Genomic DNA, 19175 nt, shown 5'->3' with positions numbered 1-19175 from the left:
TTCTCAATCAGCCCTCTGCCCATCTCCTTATCTACTGATAGTGCTTTAATTCAGACCGAGACCTTCTCTTACAGCTGACTTATTGATGATGGAGAAACAGCAGAGCAACAACTGTTCCCTGGTTTCTCCAAGACTGACGATAATTCAAGCATGGATCACAGCATCTAGTTTGAGGCTTATTTCAGTCAAACCAGCCACTTAAGCCTCTGAGAAAGAAAGGAAAAAGGAAAAAAAAAAGGAAAAGGAAAAAGGAAAAGGAACTTTTCATACAACTCAAGTCTTCAAGTGCTCCCAACTGAAAACAGCTGTGTTATTGTGATTTATGTACAGGGGCTTTACCCGGGCCAGTTTACGTAATTACTGGCAATGCTAGCACTAGGCACATTTGGCTGGAAGGTCAGCTCTTTAATGTTGGCTGTTTAATGCCACCTACTTTGTGCCAGCTTCAAAATTTTATTTCAAAACAAAGCATTGTTAGGCCAAGAAGGTGAGGCATACACATATTTTAATTTGACTCACTTCTATCAGTTGCAGGTTGTTTTATTCATAATATTGCTGGCAATTAATTCTAAATTGCATATACTTTACATGCTGTCACACATCAGCACCGGTACAACTCAAGCATTTCAACGAACATAACTGGAAAACCTTCTATTTGAAATGAAGGTACAAAGTTTCTACAGAACTCTGTATCACATTAGTGTGGAAAGCACAATGGATGGCCAAGCAGCCGTTACCTTTAGGAAAGCTGCAAAGCTGTTGGCCACGGGTATGAAAAGCTTCTTAAGAACTGAGTTTTCAGACATCAAAGTTTTCAAACCAAAATCGTGCAAGGACCAGTTAATGTTGTTTCTCAATAGATTCTGAAAACAGAACTACTCCTGACACTTCTAGGGTTTTTTTTCATTTGTTGGCTGGTATTGATGACATAATTATTTACATTCTGCTTGGGAAGAAGAGGAAATACTGAATTTCGATAAATCACCACCATAATATATAGTCTTCAGAAGAAAGCAAAAAGGCCATCTGGACAAAACTTCAACCTTGCATTTTCTTATTACTTTTCTTTCTGAATTTATTGGTACTACGCTAATAGAGGCCATTTGGGGTTTGTCGAATCTCTGTCACTTAATAACTGAGAAAGGAGCACATTCAAATTGCTGGTATGCAGTACTACCACAACAAAAAAATTCTAAGCCTACCTACATGAGAAACATGTGACAGAACAGCAGTAAAAAGGAAGCAAAAACTTGGAAAAATATTTACAGACTCCAGGTCATCCGATTTTGTTTTGATTTGTTGTTGTTGTTGTTTGGTTTTGGGGTTTTTTTTTTGCTTTGTTTTGTTGGAGTTTTGTTTGTTTGTTTGTTTTTAACCACTGAGTAATGAGTGAAATACAAGGGCCAGGGGGATGAATAGACAGGTACATGAAGCAAGGATTTGAAGAAAAGCAAAAAAAAGTTTTACTAACAAAATATAATAGAGTGACACTAACATTGGGAAATACTAAGTAAACCACAGACAATTTTCAATGTAAAATCAATAGTTTATTGCCATGCTACAATTTTTTTTTTTTTCCAAGTGAAGTTGGCACTGGTAAAGGGGAAAAATGTTGTCATAGTACATAACACATTTTTAAAAAATGCACATTTGGTAAGCTTTCTCAAGGACAGCTTAAAACAAGTGAAACTTTTTTAAGAATAATGTGGAATGGCATAAAAATACACTCTTTCTGCATAGTATAATAACACTTTTTTCATAAAAGAAATATGGAATGTTTGTAAAAACAAATTCATTGAACAGGGCAAATTAATTGAAATTTTAGAAACAATTTGGCAATGGTACTCCCACTGTTTAGACTTTTTTATATAAAAGAAATAAAAATCTAGAAAGCTACCTTTATACAAAGTTGCTATATTTATGCCTTTAAGTAGGAAAAAAAACATTTTATAATGCAAATTAGGACATACAATAATCTTACAATATCATACAATGTAATGACAAGAAAGGAACATACAACATAAGATTTTGGCCTTTGTAGAAATGTCTATTTCTGCATTTAATAAATGCATTTGTGGCACACTGGTGACTATTGTATTCTTACTACTACCAGTCGGCTTTCATGCTAGAGCGGCGTTTGGCTGTATTGTAATGGCAGGTCTGCAGGTGAGCTGGAACTCAGACTGTTTTTCAGGAGACGAAAGGTGATGCTGCAGTGACACAAGATGTTAAAAAGGCAACGTGCCCGCTGGTTGCAACATCTGTGCTGTGGGACCCCAGACAACACTCTTTCCTTTCATACCAGAGCATTTCTTATACATTCAGTTTTTAAGTACCAAAGTCTTACAAGTGAGAACATCTGTGTTCGAGATTTGGCAAAATCTCAGGGAAAATACAAAGTTAGTACCAAATATATATTATATATAAAATGTGGGTGTATGATATACACACATATTCTAATGCAAAAAAACTGCATTAATATGGAGTTAAATTTGCTGACATCCATTCCTAAATAACATAACTGTTAAAAAACAGGTGTAATCCTGATCTTTCACACACTTTAGAATCACTTCCTCTTTCATACATAATATTTAAAGCAATATATATGCAAGTATGACTAAGAAATCAAAATTCACATAATAATCTGAACTCTGACCACAAATAGGATTTTTTTTTTCAGTACATGTATTTAAATATATTTATATTTTTACAGTATTTTTAGACCATTCCTGAAGAACTTGACCAACCAGGTCCTCAGGTGTAACAGAGCTGTTACATCAGCAGAACTTGATCTTGTAGGAAACGCATCCAGCGGCCCTCGAAGTCAACATGAATCATTCATTTGGCTTCAAAGGATGCTGCACGGGGCCCAAACAAGCTCCAGGAGGATCACCCTGCTACCAGGGAAGGTTCCCTGATGCCATCAAAGCTACTACCCTCACACTTCCTTTCCTCCTGCCAAGGGGAAGGACCGGAGCAAAGGACACAGGAACTCCGGGCTCTCCAGGCTGAGGACGGAGGGAACACACAGAGCAGAGCCCCAGCACCAGGGAGCGGCACAGGGAGCTTCGGGGCACCTTGTGGGCTAAGGCTTCTCGAGGAAAGTGGAGGAGCTGCTCCTCCATGCTCATCGCTTGGCAATTCGGTCGCCACGGGTCTCAGACGTGAGCTACGGCTGGGACACCAAGGCATTAAGGGCTTTGCAAACACAGAGGAAGACGGTCCCTGTTCGGAAGGGCTCGAGCCTGTTTCTTAATCATATTTTTTACATAATCTCCTTTGTATATACACATATTTGCTACATAAAATAGAATTACACCGAAGTAATGGATATAGCTGAAAACATTGTCACAATATATGTATATTACCACACTAAATAATTACGAAAACTGCAAGAAAAATTTCAAAATGCCCTTTGTAATATATAAAAATATAGAAATGTCCAACACTTGTTTCATCAACTTTAAAGGTAACTTTATCTCTCATATTCTATCTGTACACCTACGTATTTCCAAACAAAATACTGCGTTAATCTGGAGTAAACGCCGTGTTAGGATAATATCCTCTTAAGACATCTGACAGATTTGGTCACACAACTTACAGCACAGTATCACAAGAAATAACATATACATGGTCAGAGTTACAGCTGCTATGTTTTTTTTCTTATTCACTTATCTTGTCCAAAAGAGGAAGTAATTCCTAAAGATTGCAAAAGAACCTTAACTCATGACTTCCCATCTTTCATATATGCTCTGTAAGGACATCAGCAACCTTGACTCCATCTTAACGCAGTTTTTTGTGATGGAATTTCTCATGTACTTTTTATTTTCGGAGTGTATGTGAATTTAAAATAAAAATATCGTAAATGAACTTATGTTTATATTAAGTAAATACTGTCAAATATAAATGCCTGAATTGCTACCTTAAGGAAAAGATGGGAAAGATCTTATCATTAAATTCAAAAAAACAATAATTCTATCTATCAAACGGAAGGACCAAAGTTCTTTAGGGGAAACAAGAGAATTCCAGATTTAAGTCCACTATTAGTTCCTACTACATCCGTTTATCTTCTTTGCAGCCATTAAATAAATTAGTACAGTGCAGAAATGAATCTCACCATAGATCCCACCTTACACAAAGAGGAGAATACTGCTTAGAAATAGAGGTCCAAATCAGATCCATCATTATATGCTCAAAGTAGTAACCGACATTAATCAGAACTTGCATTTTCACTTCACCAACAGTGAATAAAGACAATCTGCTCTCTCCTGACTCTCTCTCATTGAAAAGTGGTTAAGTATAAAACAGAAACAAGGACAGCCAGATTTTGAGCGAAAACACACCATTATAAAAACCAGCAAAATCAGCTACTGGTCTGTCACCTGCAAAAGAGCAGCCCTGTTTTGACATTGGTTTGGACTTTGTACAGCTTAGACCTTTCTGTGGCCCTTTTTACACCAAAGCCCTAGTCGGAGATGTAAACAAACACACAAAATCCAAACATCTGGAGGGGGGGCAGGTATCAAGTAGTTTATTGTATGTCTATTTGAACATTTAAGATGTCTATAAAAGTCTATAAAGACTTTAATAGGAACATGAAGAGGTGTGCTTCAACGCCCACCATTATGCTCAACTCCTCTCATAAGCAAAATGTACTTATCAGCTTCTCAGAATGGTCTTTTTCATATTGTTTTATGGAGTCACCAAGGAACACCACAAAATTAAAATTGGTCCTCTTCTTGACATCAATTTGAAGAAAAAAAAAATAACCAAACATCTTCCTGCTAAGGATTAAATTATCACTAACTGTATTTCTAGTACAATCTTTATTATGTACTTTTGGTTGCTGTTTCACCTTCTTTATCAACTCGATTTCCTTGTTTCAGAGATACACCAGTGTATGTCTTCCCCATATCATTGCGCTAAAGGCGTACCTACAGATTATCGCTTTCCCTTGTCAAATGTGCATGAAGGATAGCAGCCAACTGCATGTTACAGATGAAAAGTATAACTGACGGAGAGGCTGCCATTTTTGCAGGACCTAGTTTCTGTAAACTTAACATGTCTCAGTTACTACAGAAAATGGTCACATATTTGTAACCATCTCTCAGACTATACACTTGTGGGCCCAAAATAAATATGATCTAAATACTGTGGAGAGATTTCAGCTAGAAACCGAATCTAGATTACAGACACTAAACCTAACATCACAGCCTTTAAAGAGACTGAATTGAAAAAATATTTACTGAGTCTCAAAGGGTAAAGTGCATTGCAACTACATCTACTTCGAGGGGCAAAAAGGAATGCTAAAGACAAACAGCATGGGTAACAGGGATTACCCAGTATGTTTGCAGCGTACACAAAAAGAGAAAACATCATCCCACCTGTAAAGTGTAAGAGGGTAAAACAAAAATAGTCCTGGAAATATGCCATAACTTGTTAATATAAGGCTACAGAAAGTTGGTATTTCAACATGCTCTCAGTTCGGGGGACCAGAGCTAAGAAAACTCCCCCTATGAAGTACTGTGAAACTTGCAATAATATAAAAAGTTACTCAGACCATCCCTTGCATCTGAGACTATCCAGGATAAACACATAGGACAGTGCACCGGAACTAAGGAGGGATATGGTTGGTTGGTGTAATTTTGGCGGGTCACTTGGGCTCTACCTGAGGCTTCTGCTTCCCTATTTCTCAATTAAGAATATTACTTTCCTGCCTCACAGCTGTGTTTGAAAGGTCCAGTTAATTAGTATTTCTAAAAACCCCATATTATACAGATGAGGACCAAATATTTCTAGGCAGCTAGCTAGATCAAACACGTTTGCCTCAAAACACATGCATCAGCATTACTCAGCCCACAAATTATAAGCTAAGAACAAGAATCACACCAGTGTCATTAACCCAGTAAGTATTTTAAAGTACCTGGTAATTTCTCTCCCGTACAGACCAAGACTGGTCCATAGCATAAGGTGAGGCAATGGCAAAGATGTGAAGGAGCATGAATGCTGCAGACCTGTAAAATGTCTAGCCCTAGGTCATCATTACCTTCTTGAGTACCAAGGTGTCCCCACAAGTCAATGAGTCTATTACAAGGGTATGCATAATCTGACCATGAAATCACTAATGAGTTGCTTTTGGTTTTTGGATTTTTTTTACTCTCGTTGAAGTTCCTCATAACAGTCTCACTGACTCCCATCTTTTACTTCTGCAAATTGTGTTATCTGTGCATTTGGTATTTCAGTACCATACAGTCTGTAAAGAATAATGAAAGTCAGAGTTGCCCAATATCCCTTGATGATGTGGCACATACTTCAGGTGTTGCCACTGTCGCCGCTACTATGCTGAGAGAAGACCAAAGAAAAAGTTACCAAAGGAACAGGAATACACTCCAATTTAAAAGACTGAAAGTAATCGTAGTTCTTTATAAAACTTCAATTAAAATATTGCATGAAGACCTTAATTCATTTTTCAGATCTCCAAATGGCTTTTCTTGCATGTTTTTCTCAATCACAGTTCAAGGATTATTTTACATCACACCAGTTCACACAAGTGTCAGTTCCTTTGCAATCACAGGCTCAAGAATAATCTCTTCTGCTGCTAGTACCAAGGTGCACCTGCAATACTGCCAGAATTCTAAAAGTATCCAGAGTATTAAAAAAAAAACAAAACAAACAAACCCCAAAACTTCTGCTAAGGGTGCATCTGGCATATTCAACAAACAACATTCTACCTAGATGTACCTGTAACACTGAGCAGCCATCATTGTAACCAAGTTCACCAACTGCAAAAGGAATAGAAGTACGCTTGTAGATAATACTACCTTCAGATAATTTAGTACGTATCTTTCTAAATTAAAGTATACTATTGACTATGGATGCACATTGCTAGCATGTACAATTTTCTTTAAGAACTATCAAGTCCAGTACCCTGCCTCCCGTGTAACCTGTGTCTGATGCTTTAGAGGAAGACAATAACTGCATAATAAACCTTTCCAGTTGTGCAATAATGCATGCTGCTGGAGAGCTGGGGTATTTCTGTCAGGCATAAAAAAAGCAGAACACTGGACAAAGACAACCATTTGACCTTCAAGAGTCTGTCAAATGTGGAGAGTAAGACAAACACATAAATGACCCTGAACAATAATTAAAGCTATGTACAAATTTTTTACTTTTAAAACAGGACATTACGGAACAGATAAAAAAGAAACACACAAATGCAAAGAAAGGAAGGCACACTTAACTAAGAAATGACGATAGAGCCTTAATTCATACAGTCAACCTGTGAATTCCTTCACAAAAAAACAGAAACAAAAAAACACCACTCTAATTAGATTAAAATTCTGTCAGATTTCACAGGGAACTTGATATGCCGCTTAGAATTCTCTTCTAGAGGACGAAGCTTAAGGCTGAGTTTAGATGCATTTATAGCTCTGATCAATGAACTTCAATGTGACCTCTCAAATGTCACACAAGTTAAGAGAACTATTGGGAATTAGAGGCCTTCTTGCCCATGTGGTATTAAAAAAAAAAAAGGCAAACAACCAAACACAGACAAAAAAGGTGTGGTGTCTGTATCCCTTGAGATGAACCAATGCATCATGTGTACGTCAAACTGAGTGAATTAATGCATTACACACATTTCATCCTGGCGGAGACACTTCAATGAGGAATGAACATAAGATAGATACCTTGAATGATTAGGTTTACCTGCTAATAATGCACATATCAAGAGGCTTTAAAAAGTGTTATAAATGCCATTAACGAGTATAGGCACCAGACGAGAATATTTATAAATTCAAAACTGGCATGTCACTCAGACTAATCAATTTAAAGAGGCACTGTGAAAGGTGGTGATGCTGCTATGCAGTACTTACTACTACTGTAGAATGAAATAGTGTTACCTAAATGAATACTTGCTCTACATTAATTCCCTTTAGTTAGACAAGTACATGAAGTATGCAGAAAAAGTTCTATTAGTCTATAAAAGGCGTTAGTGTTAAGAAATGCAAAGTATTTGCATCTTCAATTTTATAAACTTCACAAAAGGTGCAAATGATTTAATGCTTCCCAGGCTCACATAGGCAGGTCAGTACTGTTATGTCTAGTTTTCCTAGAAGTACCATCATCTCGGGGCAGTGCTTTTTGCAAGCTTGACATAGCAGCAGTTCTTTCAATGTCTATCACAGCATACAGCTCTGTGCGCCTGGTTGGAGTTTGCGGAAGTGGAGTGGTGGGGGTTTTTGGAGTCTGAGGGTTGTCGGAGTCACTACCACCTTCCAAGTCAACCTGTATGTAGTTGAGCTGCCTGTGTTCTAAACTTGGACGCCTAATGTCAAAGTTAAAGACTGTTGGGGTACAGTCCCGACGTCGTGTAAATTCTACTTTATGAGCACTTGTTGGTACTGTTACATTCTCTGTATTGACATAATTATGCATTGGATCTAGGTTATTGTGATAGCCATTCAGAGATGGGGTCTTTGGTCCTAAACTGTCATCTTCATCTCTACTCAGCTTGTGGGCTTCCCAAACAGGAGGCAAGGATGGCAAGTTCTCATAGTTCAACAGTGCAGTTCTCCTCTGAGCAGAGTTGTTAATGTTCTGGGTGTCTGAGGTACTGGTTGATGTCAAACGACCTCTCCTGACCCCTGAGGCACTAGGGATTGATAACCTATTTATATTTTCATACACCAATTTATTACCAGATGGTGTTTCTCGACGTTCATCGCTGTCGTACCCTGTGTCCCATTCAGTGTTGTTTGTGCTGCTGCCACTGACTTGGTCTCTCCCAAGTTGCTCCAGTTTCTCTCTTTCCATTAACTGCCTTTGAACAGGTGTTGGTCCTAAAACAAACTTGACTCCCTCAGGCTCCAGGAGAACCTGAGCATCTCTGTCATCAGTACACATCTGATCTTCTTTCTCTTTAGTTGTCTCAGTGTTGGAAAGCTTTGATTCCAGTGGCGCATGCACACTTGATCGATTTTTTCTTTCCTCTTGTACCCCAGTAGTGTTGACGTAAGTGTGCACCTGAAGGGGGAAGAAAAAGAGGCAATTCAAATGCTATTTGCACCTTTTTTCCCCTCCAAATTGCTTTCCTTAACACCCTACTTCTCTAATAAAAATACCTGAAAACCAAATCTTGTGATAACAGCTGTTTAAAAGTAAAGGTTGTCCCTCTCAAATTTGCTGAACTGTGCACAGTTTGGTTTGGGGTTTTTCTACCCCTGATATTTTGTTGTTGGTTTTGTTAACATTACTCTAACAAAAAAACAGAATTTACATACTGCATTAATAATTATTTTATCTCAGTTGTGTCCTAGTTACAGCTTTTCAGGGTCTATTCCAGCTCTGCTCTGGTGAGGGAAACATTGGGCTGCTCCAACTTAGCTCATTAGATCACCTGGACAAATCAGTGAAGCAGGGCTCTACTTTGCTGTCTACTTTCCAAGACAGTGACAATAGTCACTTTGGCTAAATTTATCTTCGTAACTTCCACACCACAAAGGAAATTTACGGTCCATTTAAAAACTGAAGTAGAAAAAATACACAATTCCGTATGAACTGTGGCACTCAGAATTAAAAAGGAGCAGGAGTTGGCACCAGATGCCACTAAGAAAGGCATAAATACACCGCTAGTTTATCCCTCCAAGTTCCCACGGTGGATCAACACAAGGCTGAAAGGGAAGGACTGGAACAATGGATTCCTTCTCTACATTTTAATTCTATATCTGGATATCCAAACAGCAAAAATAGTATTTTATAGCAGCAGTCATCTAATTTTCCCAACTTCTCTGTCAAGCTCTACAAGCTGAAGTGTTATTTACAGCTTAGCTTATGTGACTCCTACACTGATACTTTAAACTTATTTACTCTTCAATAACTCCAACAATAACACTTTGACTCTTTCTGTGGGGGCTCCTAACAAATCCCTTCCCACAAGACAACTCATTGCACTTTGCTCTGGTTACCTTCTCCCGTTTCCAACACTGTTTGTTGTCACACATGGGAGTCTTCCTAAACCACATTACATTTTATTACACATGACTAACATTTTCATTAGCAACCTGAATGAAGAGACAGAATAGACCACCTGAAAGTTTTCAGTCTATCCCAGATTGGTAGGGTTTCCACTGAGAGGGATCTCAGCAGCCTGAAGAATTGATCTCATAGAAACCTCATGAAGTTCAGCAACAGCAAAGGCAAAGTCCAGTGCCTAGTATGGAACGCCACCAACAGCACAGGCTACGCACCAATGGACTTGAAAACAGCCTTGAGGGCTCTAGAGGTCCCTTCTAACCTAAATTATTCCATGATTTCTATTTGCAAAATAGTAGACTTATATGCAAAAAGCACAATTTATGTGTTTAAAAATCATTACGGAAATTGTTGAAGAGTCTATGCGAGCCTTCTATATCTTTATTTGTATATAAATATGAAGAGCCATGCTACAAAGTATAATTTTAAAGATGAAAAGCAAATACTATTCTGAGGTAGTTAAGATGTGATAGAAATACATTACTACTGATAAACACAAATGAAAGCCTACAGAACAAGCATTAGAAAAAAACTGATGTACTGTAGAACCTAAATTATATAAGGGGGGGGAAAATACCCACTGGCTCCTCTGCTACAAGTAAAGGATGTGTTGATTCTTCACCAACAGAGGGGAGGCGTGCACTTCCGACAGAAGGATGTCTGCTGGAAGGATGTGATGAAGCATCTCCAAAAGATGGGTATCTGGGATAGCCGTTAGGTAGACTTTGTGCATTGAACCCAGGAGCTGATTCAATTAGAAAACAAGCAAAAACATATTAAAATAGGACATTTTACTGCATATGAGCAAGATGCTTTATATCTTCATTTTTAATTTGCAAAAGAGAAATTAAAATATGTAAAACAGTATTAAATATCCACAAGACTCAGTTTTGCTGAGGGGAAAGAAAAGGAAAGCAAATGCCAGAGTACAGCATCCCAGTATTTACTAGGAAACATCTGAAGCAACCGCTGAAATCTAGGTTTATTACATACCACAGTCCTCCCAGTAAACTCCCTGTTCAACTTCTTGTACCATTAACAACATGCTTCCCTAACAAAGAGGGACTTACTTCCAAAGCCTTCCCTGAAATAATCAATAACCTGGAATTCCTAATTTCAAATATCAAGCCATATGCCTGGGATTACTTAAAATCCTCTGGTATTTTTACAAGGTCTTCACTCTACTCGTCCGTCTACCCACAGCAAAAGAAAGATTACAAAACCACTATATAAGTGAGATTACCATTACTTTTTTTTCCTAATAAAAAGGTTGGAATATCACCCAATATTAACATTTCTCAGAAATCCTACAAGTAAAATATGGTGATAAAGCAACTCAACAGGCATGCACTAAAGCAGTGTATTCTTATGCAACAACTAAGTTCCCAAAACTTATTTCTTAAAGCTGAAGAACTTGACGATGGCAATTTTGTTCCCAAGACTTAGGATTGTCAAAAGAGAATCCTCAGCAAGTACCTCAAGAGTATGCATTACTGGTAATTAGCCTCTTAGCTGAAAATAGCATTTAATTTGCATTAAATCTTCAAGTAATTAAAAAGGAAACTAATTTAAAGCCAAGTAGCACATTACATTCAGGTATGTCATCTGACAGTGTAACCATACTTACTGGTAGGCGTTCGAGGGGTTCTTGGAGCTTCCAACTCAGTTTGATGATTATTCCTTTCTACTACTGGTTCTTCTACCACATTTATGCTATTATTCTGCATTATCTCTTGCAACATATTAAATAGCTCTTCTGCACGTGCACATTTAAAGGCAAAAATTCCTATAAGTGCACAAGAAAAAAAATCAAAATCCTTTAACATAAGAAACATGCCTTAAAACGTATATAACTTTCAAACAATAGAACTGGAATCCATGTAATGAATACCTGTTAAAGAAGCAAAAAAGTTAAGAATTTTTTATTGCATCAAAACACACAAAATTACTACAAGAATCTTTGAGGAATAAGATTCCCATGCACGAAAAGTTAAATTAGAAAAATGATTCAGTTGAAATCAAAACTAAGTTTTGAGTGCTAAATGAGGGGTTAAAACCAAACCAAAACAAACAACAGGGCAAGATTTTTTCTTTTTTTAAGCTGATATATAGGATACCTGTTAAATAAATATATATACACATATTTAAGTGAAACTACTGTGGTGCTACAAGGTCATATTTTTTAAACCAGATTTCTCTTAAATTACCATAAAAATAAGAAACCTGCACAACTGGAAAGAAGGATTTAAACACTGGGTAAAATTTAGTTTCTTTAAGAAGATTAAAATGAAAAGCTACTAAGACAAACTGTGTGAAACAGACGGTAACAAACTAATTGCTTTAGGCTAAAGGAGAAACACAGAACACAAAGTTAGCAGCAATACCAGCTATTTTGAGTGTGTATTGTGCCACTTTGCCTTTAAACAGCAGGGAGCACCCCGACTTACCCTCACCAGCAAAGACGCAGCTTTGGATTATTCTTCCATTGAAAGCATGAAGTTAAAGTTGACATGCTTGTTAAATGTGGGTGCAGGTGCTCGTTTTTTCAAGTGAGTATTACAGTCTTAAAACACTCTCTACTAAAAACTACCTACCCATATAGTTTGTTCTCTAAGTGCAATTATGATAATACGCTGCCAATTACTATCATCGTATCTTTATTTAAGGATGCAGAACTGTGACAGATCAGAACCAGAAGAAATGCTTCACATGGCAGAAGTTCATAAAAAAGCAGTTGGGAAGATACCAAATGGGCTAAGAGGAACGACACTCAGCAATTAGTATTCTGCTGGTGCAGTGAATAAGGTTCATACTTGCAACAGAGCAGCTGTAGAGCTGCTTCTGCTGCTTTCCCCAACCCATGATCCAGCTCAAGTGCAATACTCCACACCTAACTTTTCTATTATTTCTGAAAATTCACACTGGATACTTAAATCTTAATGGAGAAAAAAAGGCTCACAAGCTTTAAAAAGCTCCCAGTATGTTTCTGAGAAATTCAGCTGCCTTTATCCCTTTGTTCAAAAAAAGTGACTCCAAATTGCTGATTCCTTAAAATATGAGATGAACCAAACTGGAACTGAAACTGCAAGCAAAAACAACGTGATGAAACCTTCATTTTTATTAAATACAGTCACATTAAATACAATGTGATCTGTCCCTTACACAATATGGTGACACACCAGCTCCTCCAAGTTTTCTGTCCTGAATTATCTATTAGCTATGTGCCCAAAACATGTCTTGGAGGTTTTTAATACCTAGCAGAAACTCAATGTTTCACCATCAGTGCATTCTGACAACTTATCAATAGATATAATTTGAGATTAAATGGAAAACACAAACAAGACTGTTGGCTAATGCAATCAGTAAAAGTTGCTGGGCAGTATTGAGAGTATTCTCAAATGAAAAACTTCTCAGTCATCTCACCAAGTGAAGATGAAGTTTTGCAACTGTGCCCACAAAAGCCAGTGTAGGTCTGAGGAACAATGCTCCATTGCAAAATGGAAGCAAAGAGAACATTTTTTCCCAGATTTCTTTTTTCTCAATATTCACAGTATTTTAATATTACATAAGGCAGGCAAGAAACAAAAGAGGGAGGAAAGGGCTGCTGCTCACACAGCCTACTTAATCTTCTCTATTAACAAACAGGAGGGAAGCAGGGAAGTCAGTTAGACTTGGTGGAAAAATTTGCAAATGTGCTAATAGGCCATGGAAAAGAACCTTCGAAATAGTATTTTCGATGGAATTTTATTAGTAAAATCAAATAAAGTGATTTTCTTCAAAACAAAGTTTATTGCTTTCTTCTTAGAAGTCTGAAAGTTAGTTTAGTATGGAGTATACCACAACATTTGAAAATATCTCTATTTCTCATTAGGAGATGAGTTCAGAATGCCTTCTAAACTCTTATTAAAAACAAAACAACACCAAAACACACCTGTCTTTACCTCTACTTGGACAATGAAGATTGTTTATTATCAAGTGCTTTCAACTTCCTGATTTTTCACAGTGAAATTTAAAAAAATGCAATTGCTAGATACCATTATTGATAAAGCCACTAGTAAATGCTAAAAAACTGTAAGAAAATAAAAATGCAACTTCATTTCACAAAGTGTGAACCATAAGAATTCCAACCACACACAGCTACATCGAGGCAAAAAGATGCAAAAAGAGGCAGAGACTTCAGCCAAAACAGCTATTTCCTCAGCACTGCAGTGAAGAGAGAGAAAAGCCTCAGTTTTCTCACTGGGAGCCAACCTTGGCCAAGGCAGGCATGATCTGGGAACTGGAAAGGTAACCACCTTTTCCCAGTTAAAGCCACACAGAAAATAACAGAGCGTAGCTGGAGTTCACACACTTCATACGAAAATGTGTCAAAGTTTGAGAATGATGTCACTGATAGAAATGAAAGTGGTATTTGTTTTAGGAAGAGGATGAAACCCAAGTGTGTTACTGAAGGGTAGGAACATCCAATCCATGCCAATGCTCCAGTCTTTTAAGAATCTAAAAATAGAGGTTTCTTTGAATTCTGAGGAGATTCCTCCACAGTTTCAGGTTTTACTGCCTCTCCCTGAAAGTCAAGTCAGCCCCTAAGGTAGGAGAATTTCCCTGTCAAAACCATCTCCCAAGTTGACCAGAAGTATCCACACACACATGAAGTGTTCCAGACTGACAATGCCAAAAATTACGTGCAACTCCTATCCTGATTTTACCATAAGACCATTCGTCATAAGGTAACTTACTTTTTTCTTTTCAGAAACCACATTCAAACTATAGCCTTTATAACCCTTGCCAAAGAACACGTAAATGGACTTTTTAAAATGTCTTCCACCACCAAATCATTTTCCAAAAAGCTTTATATGCAAAAACTCCACATACCTTGTCCAGTTTGACACCTTCGGCCACTTTCAAAAGAGAAAAGATTTGAGTCATAGCCATAGCGACGGAGACAGAGGTAGTGCCATTTTACAGAGTCCCTTTTACGGGTGTACAAAATTAGTTCTGTATCTGTAAGCTCCATTATGCCAGAACCCAGTTCATTACCATCATCATCAACATTAATGACCTGTAAAAAGAGAAGTTGAATAGCATTAGGTAAGGACTCTTTTGAGCACCAATACCATTACTAATAATGTTAATGTTTCACCTATGCGCTTCATCTGCCTTGCAGTATGAGTTATGATCCTAGGTAAAAGTCTTTAAAAAAAACAAACCTCACCAAACCAGTTCCTTTCCTCCCCCAGCGCAGAATTAATAGACATTTTAAAGCAATATGAATGAGACTGCATAACATCATCGTAAAATCTGAGGAAAAATTTTAAATAGAAGAGATACATAAGTTTGGGGGGTTTTTTGAATTGGCTTTATGTACGTATTCTAGTATTTCCACACAGATAAGGCATACCCCAGCTAATGGAATCTTTCAGAGCCCCATTCCTAAAATAAATATTTGCTTTGTCATATAACCCCACTTACAGTTGGGAAAAGGAATGAAAAAGGATAAGGGGCTCCAAGATAAAGCTTCCTTCACATACCTGTATAGCTTTGCACTATGCTGAATCACCACACTGTTTTAGATTTTTTTTCCCCTGCCTTTTTAACAGCAACAAATAATTCAAATACCCTATGGTTATCTGGCATGAAAACATGTGTATAAAGCTTAAACTCTTATTCTTTCTGCTTTTCAACCAGTTGGAGGTCATCCACATCTTTCATGGAATTCGGACAATGTGTATTTCCTCTGCATGTATTTTATCTCACAATACTCTTTTAGTGGGATTCTTTCTTACTCAATAAAAAGGCTATCAAAAAATCTTCCCTATGGTATCAATTAATGTTACTCCTTAAAGAGACAACTTGAAATCTAGTAAACTGAAAAGAATTAGGAATAGTTTCATCTGCCCCTGAGGATTACGCCAACTTTCTTCATTTTGCAAATTACATTCTTTCATCTACTCCCCCCTGCTGCTAAATCAGTAACCCACACAAACAATAGAGAAATTCTGCGAGGAGAAAAAAAAAATAGGAACTAGTTACACAAAGTGATGTCAAATGCATAAAAAGCAAGAAACCAGAAAAATATTCTATCCTTCAGCTTTTTGTACTGATAATATTAAACATTTCCAGAAATTCCCATGGCTTTAAAGCTCATTTCAGTGTTGCCCTAAGGCAACGCATGAATCATTTTTCACCATGGAAGCATTACATTCGTTTGCCAACTCACAGAGACAGTTTGGAGCACAGAAGCAAATCTTATTTGTGTGACTATGCAAAGGTGTATTTACTTAAAGTCACTGACGTCAGCGGCTTTACATTAAGCACGTTAAGCACATGAACAAGTGTTCACAAGCTTACAAATTCCAGGGATGTAAGAGACAGAAGCATGTTTATCAATAACATTTCTTCAAGTAAAGGATGAAAGTTCTCAAAATGCTACAGTCGGTAGTGATGTTCAAGTAAAATCAGCAGCCCCAAAATTTTCCATTGCTGACCCCATATCCAGGCTCATAATCCCAGTTCTCCAACAACTCTTCCTTAATGCTTATGGCTCCCTTCCTAACTTCCATAACCTCCCAGAGGCAACAACACTTACTTGGTCCCTACCAGCTGACATGGAGATGGACCCAAAGCACAGGGCCTCTTCTCCTTCCTGAAGATTAAAACTGCCGTAAAAGAAACCCAGACTGTCTAGAGAATTCCTGTCACTGCAGGTAAGAGAGTATTTCTCAAAGGGGCAAGAGAAACCTGTAGCCACAGACACATCTGCAACTGTGCAATGTTTCAACCGTTCAGTAATGCTCACCCTATTTTCATTTATTTTTTTTCCACCACAGACCTACTCTACAAGAAAACAACAAAACAGTTCACAGCATACCATGTCAGCTGCTTACCTTAAACTTGTTTCGATGGTTATCTGAGACAGTTTCTTTATCTGGACAGCTACAACAGCTACCCATGACTTCTTTAGAAGACCATGTGATGTCTAAAGGAGATTAAAAAAATTAAAAATTATTATTTAGTTAAGTAAAAATACAGTATCATCAACAAAACAACCCTGAATTTACAAGTCTTCATGATGAATTTTGCAGTGACAAGTAATTAAAAAAATAAACTTGATATTACAAATATTTTTAAACAGTGAAGTTAGATTTGGCATGAAGGGGCGACAACACCAAGCTGTTTAAGTCCTACCAATAATTCAACCTGACATTACTCCCAAACAGACCCATTTGAGTTGTCACCTTAATTCCCATGGTAGCAGCTTGGTGGAAAACAAAACCCAAAAACTTACTGGGTGCGATTCTCATCTCCTAAATCAGGGCCTTTATACAAGGACTTTATACCTGGACTCTGGTTTCATCTGAACAAGCACTCCCCAAGCTTAAACTGGGGAGCACAGTCCTTGTGAGGCCCACACAAGCCCTGGGCTGCTGGAGGCAAGACAAATCGCCAGCACGGTGCTCCTGAAAGGCTCCCTGGCTCTGGCAGCTCCAGGGCTGGTTTGCAGGGGAGCGTGGAGGCGTTCCAGGCCTGGAGGCAGCCCTGTGCTGGCAGCTGTGCAGCGAGGCTCTCTCTGCTTCCACTTTTAAATGCTTCCCATACAGCAATGTACATAAAACTATGCAATCAAAGTCCAGGGAAGGAAAAAGAAAATCCACATTCAACACAAATATTTTAAAACTTGGGGGTTTTTGTTTCTATTAAGGTTTGGATTGTGTTACACACATGAAACAGTAAAATATTTGACTAACAGAACAGCATAGCTAAATTAAGGAAACAAAAAATACACATCTGATATTTTTGATATTTTCATCTATTTTTTATGTATGGCAAAACTTTCATAAAACAGTATGAGAAAATGTTCATAGAACCAAATCTCACAACTTGCTTCTCCTCCCTCTACCACCTTGTAGAAGGTAGTAAGTTTTGTATTTCCTAAATATAAGAATATGAGGCAAAAGAAAACGCATTTACATGACCTTGGTATTGGCTAAGAACTAAAATTTCCACTACACAAATGGAAAGTGGGGCAAAATCCTGGCAGAGAGCTAGTAAGTCAAAAAAAAAGACACATTAGGAGTCAAGAAGAAGGAAGACAGAACTGGTTAATAACTTTTCCTGACTAAAGGGGAAAAAAAAAAATCAGATGTCACTTTAAGAAAACTGGGACTTGCTTTCTCGACAGGCATTTGTATTATTAGCATGCAATGGTAGTATCCAAGTAGCTCTTTAGTCTGCTGAAAAATAAGGTGCAAGAAATAGAAGGAAGCACATCTAGCTCTTCTCCTCTTCTTGATCAGAAAAGCCACTCAAAAGCAATGCTGCTGCTCTAGAGACTGGATAAATCTGTACAAATCTGCAGAGGTGCAATTTAGAACTTGAAGAGAGAGAGTAACAGCATGGCTTGGATTAATCCAGTAACAAAGAGACAGACACAGTCAAAATCAGGGATTCTTTAATGTCATTCCTGGCCATAACATGAAAACATGCATTAATATGACAAAGCTTTTTTCCCCTAACTCAACATGGAACGGGGGGGTTGGTTGTTTGCTTCTACTCTTGCAGAGAGCTATGCTACACACAAGTGTTTCTTTGCACAGTGATGAGAGGTTCTGAATTTTCTGTGTCTCTCAATTACAAACTACTTATAAGAGTCTTCACACATATATTTCATTGTTATTTTAACTACTTCATTTTTTTCCCCTGAAGAATTCTGCCTGTTTTATTTAGACAGGTAGGTACAGCTACGGACTTCTATCACTAATTTCCTACCCTGGCACCCAACGCCTCACTACAGTAACATCCACATGCTACCCTCCTCATTCTGAGAATACACGGCTCAAGACAGCAAAGTGTGAAAATACCTGCAATGCAGATTAACAACAAATATAAGATAAATCTGCAGCAAAGATTTTTCAAGCTCTGGTCCATACAGCACTCAAGGGTTGCAAAACAGAAGCCTCTATTAGCCTTCAAGCACAGATGCTTACACTTAATAAAGCCCCATCTTAAACCTCCCAAAACCTTTTGTCAAAGTGGAAACAAAACTAGATAGCAGGATGCTGTTACAGCATCGTGATTTCCTTTGCATTCGACAAAAAGATAACTGATCAAATTTGCTGGAGGCAGGTGCTAGCAAACTCAGAGAG

At 37.7% G+C, this 19175-nt stretch overlaps 1 protein-coding gene across 5 annotated transcripts in view; it reads right to left on the bottom strand.

Moving 5' to 3' along the window:
• Positions 1-1525: 1525 nt before the first annotated feature.
• FRS2 (fibroblast growth factor receptor substrate 2) overlaps positions 1526-19175 on the bottom strand; it is a 55680-nt gene continuing 38030 nt past the window's right edge. For all 5 annotated transcript variants that reach the window (XM_065845995.2, XM_065846003.2, XM_065846009.2 and 2 more), the window contains 5 exons: positions 16917-17008; positions 14905-15091; positions 11660-11818; positions 10614-10777; positions 1526-9024 (listed from right to left, as the gene is read on the bottom strand). In XM_065845995.2, coding sequence (XP_065702067.1) covers positions 8074-9024; positions 10614-10777; positions 11660-11818; positions 14905-15091; positions 16917-16982 — 1527 coding nt within the window. In that variant the 5' untranslated portion in view covers positions 16983-17008 and the 3' untranslated portion in view covers positions 1526-8073. The remainder of the gene's footprint in view (positions 9025-10613; positions 10778-11659; positions 11819-14904; positions 15092-16916; positions 17009-19175) is intronic.

The sequence above is a fragment of the Patagioenas fasciata genome, chromosome 1 (assembly GCF_037038585.1).
Source record: "Patagioenas fasciata isolate bPatFas1 chromosome 1, bPatFas1.hap1, whole genome shotgun sequence".
NCBI classification, from domain to species: domain Eukaryota; kingdom Metazoa; phylum Chordata; class Aves; order Columbiformes; family Columbidae; genus Patagioenas; species Patagioenas fasciata.
This window is presented reverse-complemented; position numbering and strand designations above follow the sequence as displayed.